At 40.8% G+C, this 21004-nt stretch overlaps 2 protein-coding genes across 3 annotated transcripts; both read left to right on the top strand.

The window, feature by feature from the left end:
* Positions 1 to 1092: 1092 nt before the first annotated feature.
* Positions 1093 to 5264, top strand: LOC110525460 (UDP-glucuronosyltransferase 2A2). Its single transcript, XM_090237203.1, has 2 exons — positions 1093 to 1284; positions 3603 to 5264. Exon 2 carries the CDS (start codon positions 3617 to 3619, stop codon positions 5198 to 5200), a length of 1584 nt encoding a protein of 527 aa, XP_090093329.1. The 5' UTR covers positions 1093 to 1284; positions 3603 to 3616; the 3' UTR covers positions 5201 to 5264.
* Positions 5265 to 13015: 7751 nt separating this feature from the next.
* On the top strand, positions 13016 to 17588 carry zbtb26 (zinc finger and BTB domain containing 26). 2 transcript variants are annotated; one of them, XM_021605587.3, is made up of 3 exons: positions 13016 to 13173; positions 13978 to 14145; positions 14350 to 17588. In XM_021605587.3, exons 2-3 carry the CDS (start codon positions 14005 to 14007, stop codon positions 15544 to 15546), a joined length of 1338 nt encoding a protein of 445 aa, XP_021461262.2. In that variant the 5' UTR covers positions 13016 to 13173; positions 13978 to 14004; the 3' UTR covers positions 15547 to 17588. The 2 variants fall into 2 exon arrangements, with proteins under 2 accessions (XP_021461262.2, XP_021461261.2); XM_021605586.3 differs by having other exon boundaries at positions 13016 to 14145.
* Positions 17589 to 21004: the final 3416 nt, after the last annotated feature.

Genomic DNA, 21004 nt, shown 5'->3' with positions numbered 1-21004 from the left:
TATTGTACTCCAAATTTGTTATTACTGTATGTTGTAAATGTTGTACTACAGCACAAAAAGTCACTTGGGTTGAGAGAGAGAGAGAGAGAGAGAGAGAGAGAGAGAGAGAGAGAGAGAGAGAGAGAGAGAACTCTCTGATATAGGTGACAAGAGCTGATAAAACTCCTGGATCTGATTACAAATAGTTATTACATTTGTATAACAAGGCCAAAGAACCGTGAGAGCTGTAGGTAGGCTCGTAAGTAGGCTAAAGCTTGTAAAGACTTCTACGACAAATTTGTTATCTGATTTATAGCAACTGAAATAAAAATAACTTCAATATAATGCAGGGTTGCTGCATGCAAATCACTTGAGTAAAAATATAAAATAATTAAAATTCATAAATTATTAATACATTATTTAGCTCTTTGAACCCGAGGTCACTACTTCACATTTTTTTAACCTAAAATGCTCAGTAGACCACATACTGGTCCACATGGTTGGCTATGTGGCCTGCTGAGCAGGCTCAGTTCAAGAAAATGTGCTTGTTGTTTCCCTGCAGTACTGTAGCTATTTTTCCCATGGTCAAATAAAATCTAAGAATTAACACTAAAAACCTCATAGCATTTAAACTACTACTACTACTACCATGTAGACTCCCCTTCACAGGTAGATGCTTCCACACTTTTCAGAATAAAAAGTGTGTGCACAGACAGGCAGTCATTTATATAAAGACACTGAAAAACATTGCTAAGGTGTTTTGAAAACAGACCGTATTATCCATGAATTATGGCCCATAATACTTATAGTATCACCTCTGACTGTATTCAAATGACATGAATATCAAACTAAATTTGCAGTAGGCTGCATAGAGTACTTAGGAGATTGACACACATGACCAGCCTTGGACCCACTCCCTGGACCAACTCCAATTTCAGTTTTTCAAACAGATTTCTTAATGATTTTATTTCACTTTACTAAACAGTTTTTTCATGATTAGTTTCCATTTAAGTTTCCATTTTAGTTCACTATAACAATGTTGAACTAATTACCATTTCCTAATTCATAACAGGAATCCAACACATAAAAGCCTTACGCAATTACAGGGGTGTTATTACACTGCATGTCAGAACTTGTGAACTTTGAACAAGAGAACACAGATTAGTTGTGGCAGCATAAGTTAGGTTACTCCAGCTCAAAGCCACAGCCATAGGACTACTTTCACTGTTTGCAAACTGCTGTTCAGGGGAGGTTGGCCAAACATCACTTTGGATTTAAGGCTACTTGCAGACTGGTTTTTTTTTGGTAAGTGTTTATGTGAATAAAATCTAGTTTAAATTAACAGTTAAAGTAGTGGAATATCGGAATAGTTAAACCTGTTGTTGAAACAGTTTCTGACCTCAGTATCTGGTGTTGAAAACATAGCATCATCAGACCTACAACGTTCTCAGATTAACCCATTGGAACTCATATCGATCTATGTTTACAGAGAATTATAGAATACCTATAAACTTATGTAGAAGAACTATAAACTTGACTAGATTCAATAGCTTTTACACAACATAAATGTCTAACATCTCAAGAAGCATCCTCCACAAACATTTGTAGTTATACAAATCCATATAAAACTCAGCATCACCATTCAAATTAGATTAACTTCTTTGATTGAATATTTTCAGTGAGGTCTAACAAAGCTTTTTGTAAGGTATGTAAACAAAATAATCGTTTTTAAAGAGACGTTGTCAGAGTAGCTCCCATCCTATACATATTTCGTGGTGCATCTGGGCTTTGCCAGTGGAAACAATTGTGTCACGTAACAAGCAAGCTTTACCAGACATAGAAAGAACTTGCACAACTTTAGAAGTAATGTGCCTGAAGGCTTGACAATGACTGGGAGAATTGTGACAGTATTGGAAGACTTCATAGCATTACACAGTGCCTCTACGTTTTCAATTGAACATTGACTACTTATTTATAGTAAGTGTAAAGATTTTTATTGTGTACATTTTTTTTGTCAAAAATTGTCTTTCGTTAACTAACACTCGCACTGACTCTTTCCCCCTTACTAGCTCTGACTTTGCTGATAGCTACTTTATTGAGGAAAAATGTACTTACTAGGACTGTGATATGTGAAGAAAGAACTCTCCGGGAAAAAGAAAGGTGGAGGTGTATGTTTCATGATTCACTACTCATGGTGTGACTGTGGTAACGTACAGTAGAGGAACTCAAGTCCATTTGTTCTCCCAATCTGGAATACATCACCATCAAATGCTGACTGCATTACCTTCTGAGATAATTTATTCGGTCATCGGCCGTGTATATTTACCTCCAAGCCGACACTGTGACAGCTCACAAGGAACTACACTGGACTTTGTGAAAACTGGAAACCGCATATCTTGAGGCCGCATTTAGAGGTTCATGTCTATGTACATAGACATTAAACAATGGTCACTTTAATAATGTCTGCATACTATTTTACCCACTTCATATGTATATACTGTACAGCGCCTTCAGAAAGTATTCATACCCCTAACATTTTGTTGTTACAGTATGAATTCAAAATGTATGAAATATATTTTCTTTCTCACCCATCTACACACAATACCCCATAATGACAAAGTTAAAACATGTTTTTAGACATTTTTACACATTTATTTAAAATAAAATAAAGAAATATACAATTTACACAAGTATTCACACCCCTGAGTGAATACATGTTAGAATCACCTTTGGCAACGATTACAGCTGTGAGTCTTTCTGGGTAAGTCTCTAAGAGCTTTGCACACCTGGATTTTACAATATTTGCACATTATTCTTTTGTCAATTCTTCAAGCTCTGTCACGTTGGTTGTTGATCATTGCTAGACAGCCATTTTCAAGTCCCTTCTATGCGTGGCATTGGAAAACCTCCCTGGTCTTCGTGGTTGAATCTGTGTTTGAAATTCACTACTCGACTAAGGGACCTTACAGATAATTGTATGTGTGGGGTACAGAGATCGATAGTCATAAAAAAATGATGGTAAACACTTATCGCACACAGAGTGAGTCTATACATCTTATGATTTAACTTGTTATTATGCTAATCTTTACCCCTGAACTTATTTAGACAAAGGGGTTGAACACTTACTGACTTAAGACATTTCAGCTTAAAATGTTTTCTGAATTTGTAAAAATGTCTAAAAACATAATTGCACTTTGACATTACGGGGTAATGTGTGCAGGACAGTGACACAAAATCTCAATTTAATTAATTTTAAATTCAGGCTGTAACACAACAAAATCTGAAAAAGGTCAAGGGGTGTGAATACTTTCTGAAGGCACTGTACATGATTAACATATGAATAACACAGTAAATTATTGATCAACAGAGAAAATGTGTATTTTTCTACTAGCACTAGAACTGACAACAACTACTTTATTGACTGAAAAAGTACTTTCTACAACTGTGATATGTGGTTGTCTCATCCAGCTATCTTAAGATGAATGCACAAATTGTAAGTCACTCTGGATAAGAGTGTCTGCTTAGTGGCTAAAATGTTAATGTAATTAAAAACGATTTATTAGGATATAAGAGATGGAGTTTCTCTGTAACTAACTATTCTTCATTTTTATTGTTTATCAAAGGATTCACCTAAGAGATGCATCAACCAGCCCTGGTCACGGTTGCTGTTCTGCTCTTCTCTCTCACCACTGTCTATGGGGGGAACGTGCTGGTCTTCCCATTGGATGGAAGCCACTGGGTGAATATGAAAGTCCTCATCGAAGAGCTGCACTCCAGAGGCCATAGCATCACAGTGATTCGTCCAACCACCAACTGGTACATCAAGGAGAAATCCCCTCACTACTCGTGCATTACCATCCCAGTATCTGGTGGTGGATTTGTTGAGGAGGTCTTTAGTTTGTTTGTGAGCAGACAATTGCAGATCCAAAGGGAGGGTGGAGGTTTCTGGTCTCGTATGAGTCTGGAGGTTGAGCTGGTGAAGCAGTTCTATGAGTTACACAAGGATTTGGTCGTAATGATGACTACGATATTCGAAGATGCCGAACTAATGCAATCGCTTCGCGATGCAAACTATGACCTGGTTTTGACGGATCCTGCCATTGGTGGGGGCGTGTTTTTGGCTCATCGCATTGGTCTTCCTCTTGTCTTCAATGTCCGATGGACAGTCCAGGGCGAGGGTCACTTTGCCATAGCCCCCTCGCCTCTCTCATATGTCCCGTTGCCAGGAGCACTGTTGACAGACAAAATGACTTTTCAAGAGAGAGTCATAAATGTTCTGTTTTATCTTTTTACAAGGTTTCAAATTGCATACGTCATAGACCCTAACTACATTCCGTTCGTCCATCGTTACTTCGGCCCTGACGTTCACTACATGTCATTGTTCCAGGCAGCAGACATATGGCTCATGAGGAATGACTTTACCTTTGAGTTTCCGCGGCCCACCATGCCAAACGTGGTCTACATGGGCGGTTTCCAGTGCAAGCCCTCAAAGCCGCTTCCTCAGGACATAGAGGACTTTGTCCAGAAGTCTGGGGACCATGGGGTCATCATGATGTCCCTGGGGACCTTGGTGGGACAACTTCCTGAGGACATCGCTGAGGACATCGCAGCTGCTTTCGCCAAACTGCCTCAGAGGATCGTCTGGAGGCACACTGGGAAGAGACCCACCTCCGTGGGCAACAACACCTTACTAGTGGATTGGCTCCCCCAGAACGACCTCCTTGGACACCCCAAGACCCGAGCCTTTGTTGCCCACGGCGGAACCAATGGAGTCCAGGAGGCCATCTATCATGGTGTCCCTATTGTCGGCCTCCCGTTGGTCTTCGACCAGCAAGACAACCTCAATAGGATGAGGGCTAAGGGAGTGGCTAAAATAGTGGACATCGCCACCGTAGACAGAGACATCTTCCTGGAGGCAGTGAAGGCTGTTCTCTATGAGCCGACCTACAGGGAGAACATGCAGAGACTATCCAGGCTGCACAGGGACCAGCCCATGAAACCACTGGACCGCGCCATGTTCTGGATTGAGTTTGTCATGAGGAACAAAGGAGCGGCACATCTGAGGACAGAGTCCTATAAGATGTCCTGGTTCAACTACCACTCTGTTGACGTCGTAGCAACGCTACTGGCCATTGTGTTGCTCATAATGCTGGTTAGCACTTTAGCTGTAAGGTTTTTGTGGCGTAAGGTGTCTTGTAGGAGGAAAGTGAAACATGAATGATAGCGATGTATTAATGAATATTAATATGTTATCAAAATATCATTAATAAAATATTCTAAATATTTTTGGATGGTATTCTTCCTACCATCAATTAGAAGGTCACACTCCTTAATGTGGGTATTTGAAACAATACAGTTGGTTACTTTTGGCAATATATCTTTGCATTCCATTTTTTAAATGTCACCCTCACATTAAGTATTGTACTCCAAATTTGTTATTACTGTATGTTGTAAATGTTGCACTACAGCACAAAAACTCACTTGAGTTGCCTGGTTGAGAGAAATACAGAGAGACAGAGAGACAGAGAGAGACAGAGAGAGAGAGAGAGAGAGAGAGAGAGAGAGAGAGAGAGAGAGAGAGAGAGAGAGAGAGAGAACTCTCTGATATAGGTGACAAGAGCTGATAAAACTCCTGGATCTGATTACAAATAGTTATTCCATTTGTATAACAAGGCCAAATGGCCGTGTGTGCGACGTGCATGTGTGCATGCCTGTGTTTGTGTGTCCAGAGCATAACCTCACCTCCCAGGGGACGTGTCCATGGTACCAGCAGTGGTTTAGCAGGATGCTGCATCTCAGCCCTTCCTTTAGCTCTGCGTAGCTTCTCTCGAAGTTTAGGAAAGGCAGAGGTAAGTAAGGTATAGGTAAACAAAGAGTTAAGGGACTGAGGCAAAGAGCTGTAGTTAAGCTCGTAGGTCGGCTAAAGCTTGCAAAGCCTTCTACGACAATTTTGTTATCTGATTTATAGCAACCCAAATCAATAGAACTTCAATAGAATGCAGCGATGCTGCACACAAATCACTTGAGTAAAAATATAAAATAATTTAAATTCATACATTATTTTTAAATTATTTAGCTCTTTGAACCCGAGGTCGCTACTTCACATTTTTTTTACCTAATATGCTCAGTAGACCACATACTGGTTCACATGGTAGGCTGTGGCCTGCTGAGCATTGGGTCCATGCAGTGTTGCCAACTTAGCGACTTTCTCGCTAGACCCCGCTAGCGACACGTTTTCAAAAAAGCGACTAGCGACAAATCTAGCGACTTTTACTGGTGTTATTGGAGACTTTTGCAGACTCTGACGTGAAAAAAATCAAGAATCGACAGAAGAAAGTTCATTTGTAGTTCTAAACATATTTAGGGTGTTTTTTACTCACTTTTCGTCTCTCCCACAATGTTATTCCTCTCTCCTACAGCTTCCATCACAATTACATGCACATGGTAAATTATGCAAATTGGGTGATGACGTCATTTAGCGACTTCTAGTGACTTTTAGGACTGCCAATAGCTACTTTCCTTACTGAGTTGGCAACACTGGGTCCATGTCACCACTCACTCACCACTGACCAGCAGCTGAAATGAAACTCTACCACTTTAAATAGTCATCCCTCTCCAGACTCCTCTAGCTTAGAGAGCGGCGCAAAATCTGGTTGATTTAGTATGAAGATATGTAGATACTGCTTCTCCCAATACACATCCATTTTCACGCCTATAGGCGATGTCATGGGCAATTAGCTAGCTAAACTCATGCGCAGAATACGTAATAGGGTCTAACAATCGTGTCCAGCCGAACTGCGCATGTGCATGCCGTCAAATCAAAGGCACTATGACAGATCTACGAGTTGCAAGATGAATCAGGAAAGTAGCAGATACGACAGTCGGTAGAGCCAGGAGGACACAATAGAAGATGTCATACATGTAGCTGTCAATATGCTATGGGACCAGGGATAAGAACAAGGTGTGCCTCCATGACACTACAATTGTTGCACCAGAATATCTAATTGCAAGGAATTCTGTGTATTGTTCCACACATAAGGGGGGAAAAAGTAAAAGCAAATTTCCCCAAATATGTGGATATTAAGATTTAGTTCAGTAACATCAACAATTCTCGCGGGGCATGTGTACACTAGCAAGCGGTAAATTGCCGCGTGCCACTTAGGTCACCCATTGTGACTAGCTTGAGGGCGTGCTGGCAGCAAGTTCGATTGTGTGTCAAGAATTCAGCATTGCAAGTTTGTATGAGGGTCTGGATATTAAATGGGTAAATAGTTCAATAGTAAAATGATCTAAAACGCTCTGGTGACAAAACAAACTTTGCTGTCCTGTTTCCAATTGTCCACATGGCTGGGAGAACCTATGTAAGTAAATACATTTTGAAAATGTAAAAAAAAACATGTATTATTAGCTAGCTAGCTACAGTACAGGCTAACTCAAATTAGCTGCTAAATGAGCTAGCTAGCGTTGTAAGGAAGTGCTATTTCTTATGCAGGTGACCAGCCTACTGCTATTACATTGCTATAACTGAGACAACGTATTTTCACAGTAAAACATGTTAGGTCCCATACAGGATAGCTCCCACACCCACACACACACAGCACACACACATTACACACACTAACTGCCGAGGACACACAGATAAGACATACACCCACACATTGGGAGGAAGAGACAGCCTTGACTTGCAGAAACCAGCGCACACACCTAATCTCCTTTCTAGCCGAACATTGTGTGACTGAGGACAGCGCACACACCTAATCTCCTTTTTTAGCTGAACATTGTGTGACAAGGAACGGCACGACAAGACTCAGAGGGATGACGGACGGCCCAACAGGACCAACCAGAAGACCAGAACTTCTAGACTCAACCTACTTTCTGTACTGTATATAACATACATGCACTCTGTTATCGGGGCTTCTTTCTGCTGGTTCCTTATGAACCGAATGAAATGGGCCCGTATACGTTGTACCAGATATCTTTACTCATAATTAAACTGTCACTTGTCATACAATTTACCACCTTGTCTGAATCGATCCTTGACCGGCTCACCCTCCTACATATCCCATTATCAACACTAGCTACAGTACAGGCTAACTCAAATTAGCTGCTAAATGAGCTAGCTAGCGATCTAACCAACTTTACATACTGAATAGATAGCTAGCTAAGTGAATGAAATATCCCCAGCTACTTAATTGGCTAGCTGTTTTGATGTATTTATCACTGTAAAAACTCCAAATGCATTTGTAGGTAGCTAGCTAACAACCATTTAGGAGGAGGGTGAAAGGATAGCAGCCACAACTGTCAAAGTGAGAGAGTAAGCTATTCTGGATAGGGCAGGTACTTGTGTAGTTCCAGTCCCTAGAAGTGAGGATGGAGAAATTAAAAAACATAATATTCAGAGCGGTGTAATTTGAGTATAATGAAGTCTGTTTCTTGAGAGATTTTCTGTCCTCAGATAAAGAGAGCTATGAAAGCCTGTCTACAGATGAATAAAGTCCCACTGAAGAGCAGTGGTTCTCAGTCCTGGTCCAGGGGACTCAAAGGGGTGCGTATTTTTGTTTTTGCCTTAGCACTGCACTGCTGATTCAAATGATCAAATATGAAGTTTCAGGTGGTATTTATGTATTTGTTTGTGATGCTATCCTTGATATGATCCTGTAATTGTCACATGCACATGTGTGTGCACATGCATCTATCTGTCCAATGTTATCATGATTTGTTATAAGGGATATTATACATTAGTAATCCACAATTACCTGGTGATGTAAAAGTCTAATAATGACATTATCTTCCATATTCCTACAGATACCTTGTAACTGGAGATTATTTCAAAACGATTACCTACAGTTTTTTATTTATTTATTTTATTTCACCTTTATTTAACCAGGTAGTCTAGTTGAGAACAAGTTATCATTTGCAACTGCGACCTGGTGAAGATAAAGCAAAGCAGTTCGACACATACAATAACACAGAGTTACACATTGTCACATTTTGACCTTAGTTCCTTTGTTTTGTCTTTGTTTTAGTATGGTCAGGGCATGAGTTGGGGTGGGCAGTCTATGTTCTTTTTTCTATGATTTGTGTGTTTGGCCTGGTATGGTTCTCAATCAGAGGCAGCTGTCTATTGTTGTCCCTGATTGAGAACCATACTTAGGTAGGTGTTTTCACCCTTGAGTTGGGTGATTATTTTTCAGTTTCAGTGTTTGCACCATTCGGGACTGTTTCGGTTTTCATTTTGATTCTCTTGTTCTTTTGTATTCATTTTCCATTAAATCACATTATGGATACATACCACGCTGTATTTTGGTCCTGTATTTTGGTCCTCCGATCCTTCCTACTACTCCTCAGAGGAGGAGGAAGAAGAAACCCGTTACACACATGGAATAAACAAACATACAATCAATAATCTATATTAGAGGTCGACCGATTATGATTTTTGAACGCCGATACCGATGACAAAAAAAAGACGATACCGATTAATCGGCCGATTTATAATTAAAAAAAAAAAATATATATATACAGTGCCTTGCGAAAGTATTCGGCCCCCTTGAACTTTGCGACATTTCAGGCTTCAAACATAAAGATATAAAACTGTATTTTTTTTGTGAAGAATCAACAACAAGTGGGACACAATCATGAAGTGGAACGATATTTCAAACTTTTTTAACAAATCAAAAACTGAAAAATTGGGCGTGCAAAATTATTCAGACCCTTTACTTTCAGTGCAGCAAACTCTCTCCAGAAGTTCGGTGAGGATCTCTGAATGATCCAATGTTGACCTAAATGACTAATGATGATAAATACAATCCACCTGTGTGTAATCAAGTCTCCGTATAAATGCACCTGAACTGTGATAGTCTCAGAGGTCCGTTAAAAGCGCAGCGAGCATCATGAAGAACAAGGAACACACCAGGCAGGTCCGAGATACTGTTGTGAAGAAGTTTAAAGCCGGATTTGGATACAAAAAGATTTCCCAAGCTTTAAACATCCCAAGGAGCACTGCGCAAGCGATAATATTGAAATGGAAGGAGTATCAGACCCCTGCAAATCTACCAAGACCTGGCCGTCCCTCTAAACTTTCAGCTCATACAAGGAGAAGACTGATCAGAGATGCAGCCAAGAGGCCCATGATCACTCTGGATGAACTGCAGAGATCTACAGCTGAGGTGGGAGACTCTGTCCATAGGACAACAATCTGTCGTATATTGCACAAATCTGGCCTTTATGGAAGAGTGGCAAGAAGAAAGACATTTCTTAAAGATATCCATAAAAAGTGTTGTTTAAAGTTTGCCACAAGCCACCTGGGGGAGACACCAAACATGTGGAAAAAGGTGCTCTGGTCAGATGAAACCAAAATTGAACTTTTTGGCAACAATGCAAAATGTTATGTTTGGCGTAAAAGCAACACAGCTCATCACCCTGAACACACCATCCCCACTGTCAAACATGGTGGTGGCAGCATCATGGTTTGGGCCTGCTTTTCTTCAGCAGGGACAGGGAAGATGGTTAAAATTGATGGGAAGATGGATGGAGCCAAATACAGGACCATTCTGGAAGAAAACCTGATGCAGTCTGCAAAAGACCTGAGACTGGGACGGAGATTTGTCTTCCAACAAGACAATGATCCAAAACATAAAGCAAAATCTACAATGGAATGGTTCAAAAATAAACATATCCAGGTGTTAGAATGGCCAAGTCAAAGTCCACACCTGAATCCAATCGAGAATCTGTGGAAAGAACTGAAAACTGCTGTTCACAAATGCTCTCCATCCAACCTCACTGAGCTCGAGCTGTTTTGCAAGGAGGAATGGGAAGAAATGTCAGTCTCTCGATGTGCAAAACTGATAGAGACATACCCCAAGCGACTTACAGCTGTAATCGCAGCAAAAGGTGGCGCTACAAAGTATTAACTTAAGGGGGCTGAATAATTTTGCACGCCCAATTTTTCAGTTTTTGATTTGTTAGAAAAGTTTGAAATATCCAATAAATGTCGTTCCACTTCATGATTGTGTCCCACTTGTTGTTGATTCTTCACAAAAAAATACAGTTTTATATCTTTATGTTTGAAGCCTGAAATGTGGCAAAAGGTCGCAAAGTTCAAGGGGGCCGAATACTTTCGCAAGACACTGTATTTATTTGTAATAATGACAATTACAATAATACTGAATGAACACTTTTAACTTAATATAATACATCAATAAAGTCAATTTAGCCTCAAATAATTAATGAAACATTTAAATAATGCAAAAAGAAAGTGTTGGAGAAGAAAGTAAAAGTGTAATATGTGCCATGTAAGAAAGCTAACCTTTAAGTTCCTTGATAGGCCAAGCATATTTTCAATCCTCACAGGTGTGAAAAGGCAGTGTCTCGGGTGGTTGTTGTCCTTGATTATTTTTTGGGCCTTCCTGTGACATCGGGTGCTGTAAGTGTCCTGGAGGGCAGGTAGTTTGCCCTTGGTGATGCGTTGTGCAGACCACACCACCCTCTGGAGGGCCTTGCGGTTGTGGGCGGTGCATTTGCTGTACCAGGCGGTGATATAGCCCGACAGGATGCTGTGCATCTGTAAAAGTTTGTGAGGGTTTGGATGACAAGCCAAATTTATTTTAGCCTCCTGAGGTTGAAGAGGAACTGTTGCGCCTTCTTCACCACACTGTCTGTGTGGGTGGACCATTTCAGTTTGTCCGTGATGTGTATGCTGAGGAACTTAAAACTTTTCACCTTCTCCACTGCTGTCCTGTTGATATGAATAGGGGGGTGCTCCCTCTGCTGTTTCCTGAAGTCCACGATCATCTCCTTTGTTTTGTTGACGATGAGTGAGAGGTTATTTTCCTGACATCACACTCTGAGTGCCCTCACCACCTCCCTGTGGGCTGTCTCGTCGTGGTTGGTAATCAAGATGATAAAGCAATACACATAACTGATTTCAATATAATAATAGTCCAGAATTATGCGGGCCGAAATACAGAAACTACAAATGTATTGGTAATTTCTTATCAGATAAGAAATTTTAAAATTCACTTTAAAATAGCTAGCTAGCTATGGTTACCGACTTCATCCTGCATCCATCGACTGTATTGTGTGAGTATCTATTGTCAGCCACTCATACGGGTGTTTTTGTTTGACCCATGCGAAGGTGACCAAAGACATGACTGAAACAGCAACTAATTTGCTGCGATTCATGTACAATGGAGGAATATTCATGTGATATTTGAGTCTCTCGCTCACGGATTGATTCGATAATGAGTTCGACTTACCACTCAAACGTGCTCAATGACAGAAGTGAATTTTTTTTAAACTAAGTTGTTAATTTGATCGATTTCTAATAGTACAACCTAGATTCAAATCAGTTATTTTATGTAGCTGAACATGTCATTATTACAAGCTCGTGAAAGTGACAAATGTTTTCATTTTCATCCAAATCTATTTTATATAGAAGGAGTTGCAACCCAGTCTCTCATTCATTATGTACTTTCTGTACAAATTAGCACAATGTCTTTATGTACTAATAGCACAAACTCATGGCGCATTGAACTCCATCAATGCCACGCCCCTTCTGAATCCTATAACTCGATGTTCTCAGAGTTTGTGCTATTAGTACAAATAAACATAACTTGCTATCTACTGCTATCAAAACTTCGTGACCTTTGATCACGTGATGTTTTTAAAGGCAGTGACCAACGATGTACATCAATTTGACAGAAGTGATTCTCTCGAATGCGCCCATTGACCTCTTTAACCCCGGTCTGCCGAGTCTGCTTCGCAATCATTCCCGGAAGTCTCGCGATGTCGGGTCTCTCAGTTTAGAAACTCTGTGGCACTGCCCCTCCTCACTGGTTTCCACTAGTTACCACAGCCACAAAGGGATATTTGGCTATTGTCGTATAAATGTGTGAAAATAAAAATGTGCTTCTTGGTCGTAATTTAAGGTTAGGGATTGGCATAAGGTTAGCAGTGTGGTTAAGGTTAGAGTTAGCTTTAAAAACGAATTTTCGGAAAATAAACTGTAGAAATAGGCGGGGTTTATGATTTTATGGCTGTGGGATCTAGTGACGAACCTCCTTACTAGCACTTCCGCACTGTAGGCAAACTGCAATCTTTTTCAAGACGATTCTAGATTGAAAAGTAGATTCATGTAAAGTGATTTTACCGAGACAGTTTTCGAGGCGTGATTTTCCTATTGACAATAGACGATAGGTGAATGTTTTCTCTAGCGCTGAAATGTAGTAATGCTTTGTAGTAATGTAGTAATGTAGTAATGTTGTCTTTACAATCGGGACACTGGTAAAATATGGCCACTGTTTTCAGAGCCGCATCTAGATTCCCGTGATGAAGAGAAAGAACGCCGAGTAGACATAATATGCGTTTGCTTGATCGTTTCACTAAAACAATGAATGACGCCTAGCTGTGTTTCTGTTTGATCCAAATGGAGTGACACAATTTTTTCTGAATATTTATCAAACATCAGTTTGTCTTTGACGATTAGGCTCCGCGTCTGCTGTCAACCATGTCTCCGCACAGCAGCATAATAATAGGCCTGAGAATAATAATCCTACTATATTATCAATTGAGATTGTTTTACGTCTTGATATATTTCAGTTTTCATATTGATCTCTTATAATATCAGCATTATTGATTGTTCAAAGATTTATTTGATAATAACGGAAATATTATGTCATGATTTTCTATTTGGGTATGGTACACTTCACATTACACTGATAGTCATTGCTCAGAAACATAAATTAATGTTGCACTCTCTTATCATCATGCTTGACCCTTATTATGTAGTTTGAGCCGTTTTGATGTCTTATAAGCCTTTCTAATGACATATTATGTCTATTTAGGACATTTTCAACTGCCTCAAGCTGGCTGTTACTAAATCAGGATGATTCTGTTAATACTACCTCCTAAAGGGATCATATTCTTATAAAAAAGTCCCACATGATATTCCATATACCTGTTATCAAATGCATTGCCATTGTGTTTTCTCCCTCCCACCAGGCCTGCAGGCAGCTGCAGGAAGCCACAATGTCCATGGCCCAGCAGCAGAACCAGGTGATCCTCCAGTTCCGCTTCGGAACCTTTGGAGACTCTATGCTGCAGAAGATGAACTTGCTTCGCCGCCAGACCCGCTTCTGTGATGTCACCGTGCGCATCAATGACCTGGAGGTACACATCTATCAGCCACCTGTGTTTTTGCACTTATTATAAGCATTCTCTGCTGCTTATATTGTAATCATTTTCTGTTTACCAAGTTTTTATATATTTTGTATCTTCTTTTTATCATTATTTTATTAGTCACATCACCATGAGGTGCAGTCTCTGTATGAATTGTGCTATACATTTTATTACATTATTTATAAATATTATTAGGTCCCCGGTCACAAGGTGGTGTTGGCTGCCGGTTCTCCCTTCCTCCGGGACCAGTTCTTTCTTCAGGACTCGTCCACAAGGGAGGTCCAGATTTCCATGACCCAGGAGGCAGAGGTGTGCCAGCGGCTGCTGCTGTCCTGCTACACAGGCACCCTGGAGCTGCCTGAGCTGGAGCTGGTCAACTACCTAACTGTGGCCAGCTTCCTCCAGATGGGCCACGTGGTGGAGCAGTGCACCCAGGCTCTCATGAAGTTCATCCAGCCACGACACTGCCAAGTGAAACAGCAGCCTCAGGAGGAGGAAGGAGATGGAGAGACTCTCAGAGCCTCTCCCATCCAGAAAATAAAGGAGCTGCCCCATGCCCAGGTAAAACATCGTGAGGAGGATGATGAAGATGATGATGTGATAATTCAGCCGATGACCCCTACCCAGAGGCGAGACAGGGGTGAGGGCGAGGAGAGCCCCATCACCATCGTAAAGGTGGAGGCCGTTTGTGAGCGGGTGTCGGAGATGTCTGCCTCCATTGCAGGGTGCTTCCACACCAGCTCCCCATTGACATTACACTCCCCTGAGCCCCAGCACTCCCTAATCAACTCCACCGTGGACACCCGGGCTGGTGAGATGACCATACCACATATGCCAGGATACCTGCTCAGCCCCCCCCCACTACCCACCTCAGCCACAGGGAGACCTAATCTGGGGGGGCACCTACGAAACTCAGACAAATCTCTTCAGTGGTACCACCAGTGCCCAAAGTGTGCCCGTGTGTTCCGCCAGCTAGAGAACTACGCCAACCACCTCAAGATGCACAAGCTGTTCATGTGCCTGCTGTGTGGAAAGACGTTCACCCAGAAGGGTAACCTGCACCGGCACATGCGGGTCCACGCTGGCATCAAGCCCTTTCAATGCAACATATGTGGCAAGACCTTCACTCAGAAATGCTCTCTCCTGGACCACCATAACTTACACAGTGGAGACAAGCCCCATTGCTGTAACTACTGCTACATGGTGTTCGCACACAAGCCTGTGCTCCGCAAACATCTCAAACAAATCCACGGCAAGAACAGCTTTGACAACGCCAACGAGCGGAGTCTACTACATGACGGGGTTCTTGATTTTGAGTACGGGCGTCTGCAGGACTGTAGCATGGACAATAGCATGGACAATAAGCCTGTTGTTATGGATGACTCTCTTTAGTGCTGTATCATCTTTCATTTCTGCTGAGTCATAAATGAATAGCTGCGTAGTAGTGTTAGCTGAATTGTAAACCGTATCCTACGGTACTTGAAGGTACAACACTGAATATTAGAATAAAAGTTACTGTAGACGTGTATACAGTATGTGTTCATATTTTATAACACTGTTAATTTAGTGAATGAGTCAACATGATATTTAAAAAGCTGCCCTGGTTGTGTGGTGTCATTTTTGTAAAACATGTAAATGCATATTTTATTTATGAATAGACAACATAATGTGAATCTGTTAGATTTTTTTATCAGATTAAAATAGCAAGCTTTAAAAATGTGTAATGCTGACATTTCTGTTAAGTCACAACAAGTGTTCTTAAGTGAAATGAGTGCCAAAAATATTACTGACATGATTTGTCCTCAGGAGGATTGTTTTGGCTAAGGTAGCCCACAGTAGGACCAAAGTGATGATAGTGTGTCTTTAAAACATAATATGTTATTATTGTCGATTAAGCCTGTTTTGGAAATGGGTAGACAATAAATGCTTGTATGAGGATGTGACGTGGGTGAGAATGATGAGGATGTTGTGTTTCTACCATGTCAGAGGAGCAGACACCCAACAGGAAAACAATGAGTCCCACATTACTTTAAGTGACCCTAAAAGCTGATCTATTTGCAATGTTATTAGATTGGTAGGTACAGGTTAATTACAGTGTGTGTACACATTGCTACGTAGTACGGGTAGTTTGGACCCAACTGTCAATTAGAATTTATTTGCAAATCTAATTGATAGCCTACAAAGTCCAAACAGCTATAGTTAGCTGTGCAACAATGTAATTACTATGCAGTAAGTACTACGCAACAATGTGTATCTACACTATAATTACACTGTACCTATCAATGTAACCACCATGTAAAACTAGTATATATTTTTTTCAGCACAATGGAACCAAACAAGTTACTGTAGTCAGCCTGTAACCCCAAAAGCATTACCATGCTTCCTACAGCAGATGGAGCCATTGTATACCATGTAATCTCACAACATGATGCGCTGTCTTTTGTATTCTCTGAGAACACTACATATAAGTTACCCATTGTTGTGGTTGTATTACTGATGTTACAGTACTGTAATTCAAGATTGTAAGAGGATTTACATTGATGACCATTCCCCATGCCACAGCATCAGGGTTATTATAATATAGTAAATTAATGTTTACACTAGTCTTTTTATCTGCTCTATTTAGATATCAATATACTATTGTACTTCATACCATGCCTTATGAATAGATGTATTCACTGTCACACTGATCTCTGTTTTTTTTACATAGATATCAAATTAAGGGGCCACATCAGTTGATTGACTACTTGACTGGTTACAAGTAACCTACAGACAGTTCTAAATGCATATTGAGTGCAGTCTAGCCTGCGCAGATTACAAGATCATTATACTGTATCATATTGATGGCATTTCTGAGAAGGTAAACACATCACCAGGGATTACAAATATCTACAAATCTGAGCAGGCCTGCACAGAGTATGTCTGTAAATCTGGAATACGCCCTCTGTGTGTGTGCAGGTGCGGTGGTGCATGGACGCATAGTCTGGTGCAGCTGGCATGTCTTCCTGCGCCTAGCCCAATCACTCGGGCAGACAGGATCTGCTTGGCTGAAACTCTGCAGCCCTGCTGTGCAGCCAGTCACAATCCTGACTCTTGGCTCACTCACAATTACTGTAGTCAGCTCACATGGCTAACTGGGTTTGCTCATTTTTGTTAAGTCTCCTCCCGCTCCGGCGCTCAACGTCACCGGTCTACTATCCACCGGTTCTGGCAACCCATCTTTACACACACCTGGCAACCATCATTACACACACCTGGCAACCATCATTACGCACACCTGCACAGTCACACCTGAACTTCATCACTACCTTCATTACTTACCATTTATCTAGCACTGTTTTGTCAGTCATCAGGTAGCATTGTTTGTGTGAGACTCTTCTCTTGTTTTGTATCATTCCATGTTCGTTATCATTAAACTCACTAACTGCACCTGCTTCCTGACTTCCTGTGTCTATGTTACAATTGTTTTGTGGAATATGTCATTAAGACGTTGTCACTGTCTATGTTCTGTTGGTACAGATATTGCCTGTTTTGTATATGTGGCCCCTATTAAACCAGCTCTGTGTGTGTGTGTGAATCCATTAAGCAGCAGTTACAAGAGAAACATAGCTTTAATCCCCAAATTGCTTAATTATGTAAACTTAAACAACTAATTTGATTTGTTAATTTGGCAAAAGTGCTCTGTGTTCACATTGAGTTTCTCAAATGTTTTGCTAATTGTGGGCAGGAGCTCTTAGCCTAAAGGTGATAATTGTCAATTTAATACACTACCAAAGAAGTGTGAATTTTGTTGATTTTCTGTTTTGGAGTCTGCAGACACAGTGCCCAGAGAACTGTCTATGGCCACTTGCCCTAATTTGCTGTTATTATTCAACTGAATCCACAAAACAACAGTGATACGGAATGTTATCAACCAGCCAAGTCCGCAACGATTGATGGTGAAAGATCTTTTCCAAGAAGCCATGTGCACCTCAGATAGAATATTATACATATTACCACTCTGGGACTTGTCTTTTGCATGGTCAGGCCTCCAGACCGTGGTCATTGTTTTTACAAATGGGACATTTGGGTAGAAATATGAATCCCTTTGTTAAACAAGTCTTCTCTGGAAATAGCTTCAAATGTTTTGTTTTAGTGCAGAATATCAAATATTAGTCACCCAGTGAAGCCCTCAGAGCTCCTTTTGTTCTCCACTGGACATTTTAAGATGTTTTAAGTGGCTGCTTGTCTCACAGAATATGTCTGTCTTAAGGGGCTGGATGTCAAGAACATGAATTCAATTATACTGAGAAGAAATACAATGTTTTTAGAACTGGTCCTGTCCCTGTCTGACTCCGGGTGTTTTCTGTCAGATAACACAAACATAAGGATGTAAACATAGGTACTGAGGACATTATATTGTCAAGTGGAGTGCATAATATCGTAGTACAGTATATATCCACAGTAGTATCCACTTCAGTAGATATGTCATGGAGCAGGGGCAGATTGGCCATCTGGCAATTTTGGCAAATGACAGATGAGCTGGACCATTTTTTATTTGGGTGGGCTGGTCGAAATTGACACACATCTTTTAAAAATATTTTTTATAAAATAAATGAAAAAGGTGACATGGCCGGTGGCCCATGAGCCTGTTAAGATTTGTTTTACACTTTCATTACAGTAAAGTGTATTATCCTCATGATTCCTGTAATGAAAGTGTGTGCCCTGCCCCTGTGCCTGTTTAGCTGGGGCCTGCTGTAAGTGTAGTTATTTCTTAACTCTCAATAGCAACTATTTTACAACCAAGATATTTGATATGGCTTTGAGATATGGATTGGCGTGAAGTGCTCACCGGCCATTGTGAGGGCTAGTACCAGCAGTACGGCCGGGATGATACCAGTATTGTGATATTTTTCCATGGCGAAGCAGATTAAACTCTTTGGTCCTTTAAAAACCTGCTGTATGTAAAATATTCTGTCCTGTAGCTTGGAAAATAAATACATGTGACTCTGGATGACAACATAATGATGTTTGTTTCCAACATTAGGGCTGTTTTCCTAAAGAAGTTTAATCCATTTTGTGTTTTGTTTCCTTTCCCGATACTAACGAGTATCGCGATACTGGTATCGTAACGGCCCTAACCAGCAGTGGGTGTTATTTACAGTTAGTGATCTAGTTAGTGTGTTTTGAGTTTCCACTTCCTCAGGTGTTGAACTCCAATTAGCTTCTGATATTAGTTAGTGCACATAAAGATGTAAATGTTATGTGTCAGCATTGTTGTGTCAGGGTGTAGGGTGTATGTTTGGGGGTGGGGTGTGTGTGTGTGGAGCGTGAGTTAGCGGAGCGTGTAGTGACGTGGGCTGGTGTGAATTAAACGCTAGAGCCTAATTTTTGTCCCAGTCCTCCCCTGCCCTGGATTGCTACTGGATGTGCAGGCGTTTGCTCCAACGCTACTGTAACCAACCTTCCTAATCAAGGTCCTGAGGAGCAGCTGTGATGTGTCCACATCAACAAAAGGACAGCTACCAGAAGGTAAAACAAGATTACATGTCATCGTTCCAGTCTCTCTGGCTTAAAATATATAATGATTTAATAATATACAGAGCTACCGTTCTTCATCCAAACTATAAATTAATCATAGGCTACATGAGAAATCGCTGATATGTGATATTGATTTCTGACAAAAGTGTGTGTGTGTGTGTGTGTGTGTGTGTGTGTGTGTGTGTGTGTGTGTGTGTGTGTGTGTGTGTGTGTGTCAACTTTGTCCAAATTGCTGCTGCTTTCCTCTGGTGTTAAGACCAAGATGACTGTTTTAAACATATCAAGCTGCCTGGTGTGAGAGGGATCATATTAATACATCGATGAAATCAGTGTAGACATTTACTTTGAGTGATTGAACAGTACTGAAATCCAGTGAAGTGGAATGAAGTCTAACTGCTTGCCCTGGGGAGAAGCTGAAATAGCACTGTCAGTCATGTTGACTTTCAAAATCCTGCGGTAAGTTGTATGCTCTTCACTTTAAAATTAGAATCTTTAATTGGTGAAACTGCCATATCCGTTAAGGATATTACAACAACAAGGAAGTTACTGCAAACAAGAAACACTGCAATTTTTTAACCATGCAATTATCTAGATCCCTCATCTCCTCGGTTTCATCAACAAAACAATAACAATAAGAAAGGCGCTGGGGGTAACTGTGGCGCTGTTTCCCCAAATGTAGTTTTCATCTTCAAAAGGATGTTGAATTTGTGCAATTGTCCTTAATTAGCTCGGAGTTACTGTATTTAAACTTCACATTGTCATTGCTTTACACACAGTAGCCTACCAGCCTTGGGACATATTCTTCTATACACACAGTCCCTCACTGTCTCTTTCTCACTGTTTTTCTTTTCATTCATCTCTCTTTGTCTTTCGCCTGTTCACACACATACATTCTACTAATTAAAAACCATTCATGGGGAAATTAGATATTTTAACTAATCTTACTAATTACTTATCTGTCCTCAGGCAAAGCCGAGGGTGCAGAGGCTGGGAGCGCTGCTAAAATCCCACTTCCATTTCTCAGTCTTATTACTCTCACTCATTGTTCTTAATCAGAACCTTGAGATGAATTAAACATAGTCCAGCTGTGGCAATTAGTGCAGCTTACTGCCGGGGGTTTCCTGCCTCTGTGTGTGTGTGTGTGTGTGTGTGTGTGTGTGTGTGTGTGTGTGTGTGTGTGTGTGTGTGTGTGTGTGTGTGTGTGTGTGTGTGTGTGTGTGTGTGTGTGCGTGTGTGTACAGTATGTACGTACACATACTCTACATGACCAAAAGTATGTGGACACCTGCTCGTCAAACATCTAATTCTAAAATCATGGGCATTAACATGG

Source organism: Oncorhynchus mykiss, chromosome 6 (genome assembly GCF_057628025.1).
Source record: "Oncorhynchus mykiss isolate SJ-2025 chromosome 6, ASM5762802v1, whole genome shotgun sequence".
NCBI lineage: Eukaryota > Metazoa > Chordata > Actinopteri > Salmoniformes > Salmonidae > Oncorhynchus > Oncorhynchus mykiss.
This window is presented reverse-complemented; position numbering and strand designations above follow the sequence as displayed.

Excerpts from the sequence above, each read along its gene's own strand:
- zbtb26 (XM_021605586.3), top strand. The coding sequence starts at position 13,918 with ATGATATTCCATATACCTGTTATCAAATGCATTGCCATTGTGTTTTCT. Across the intron at positions 14,146-14,349 it reads TGCGCATCAATGACCTGGAG|GTCCCCGGTCACAAGGTGGT; the intron begins GTACACATCTAT and ends AAATATTATTAG.
- LOC110525460 (XM_090237203.1), top strand. The coding sequence starts at position 3,617 with ATGCATCAACCAGCCCTGGTCACGGTTGCTGTTCTGCTCTTCTCTCTC.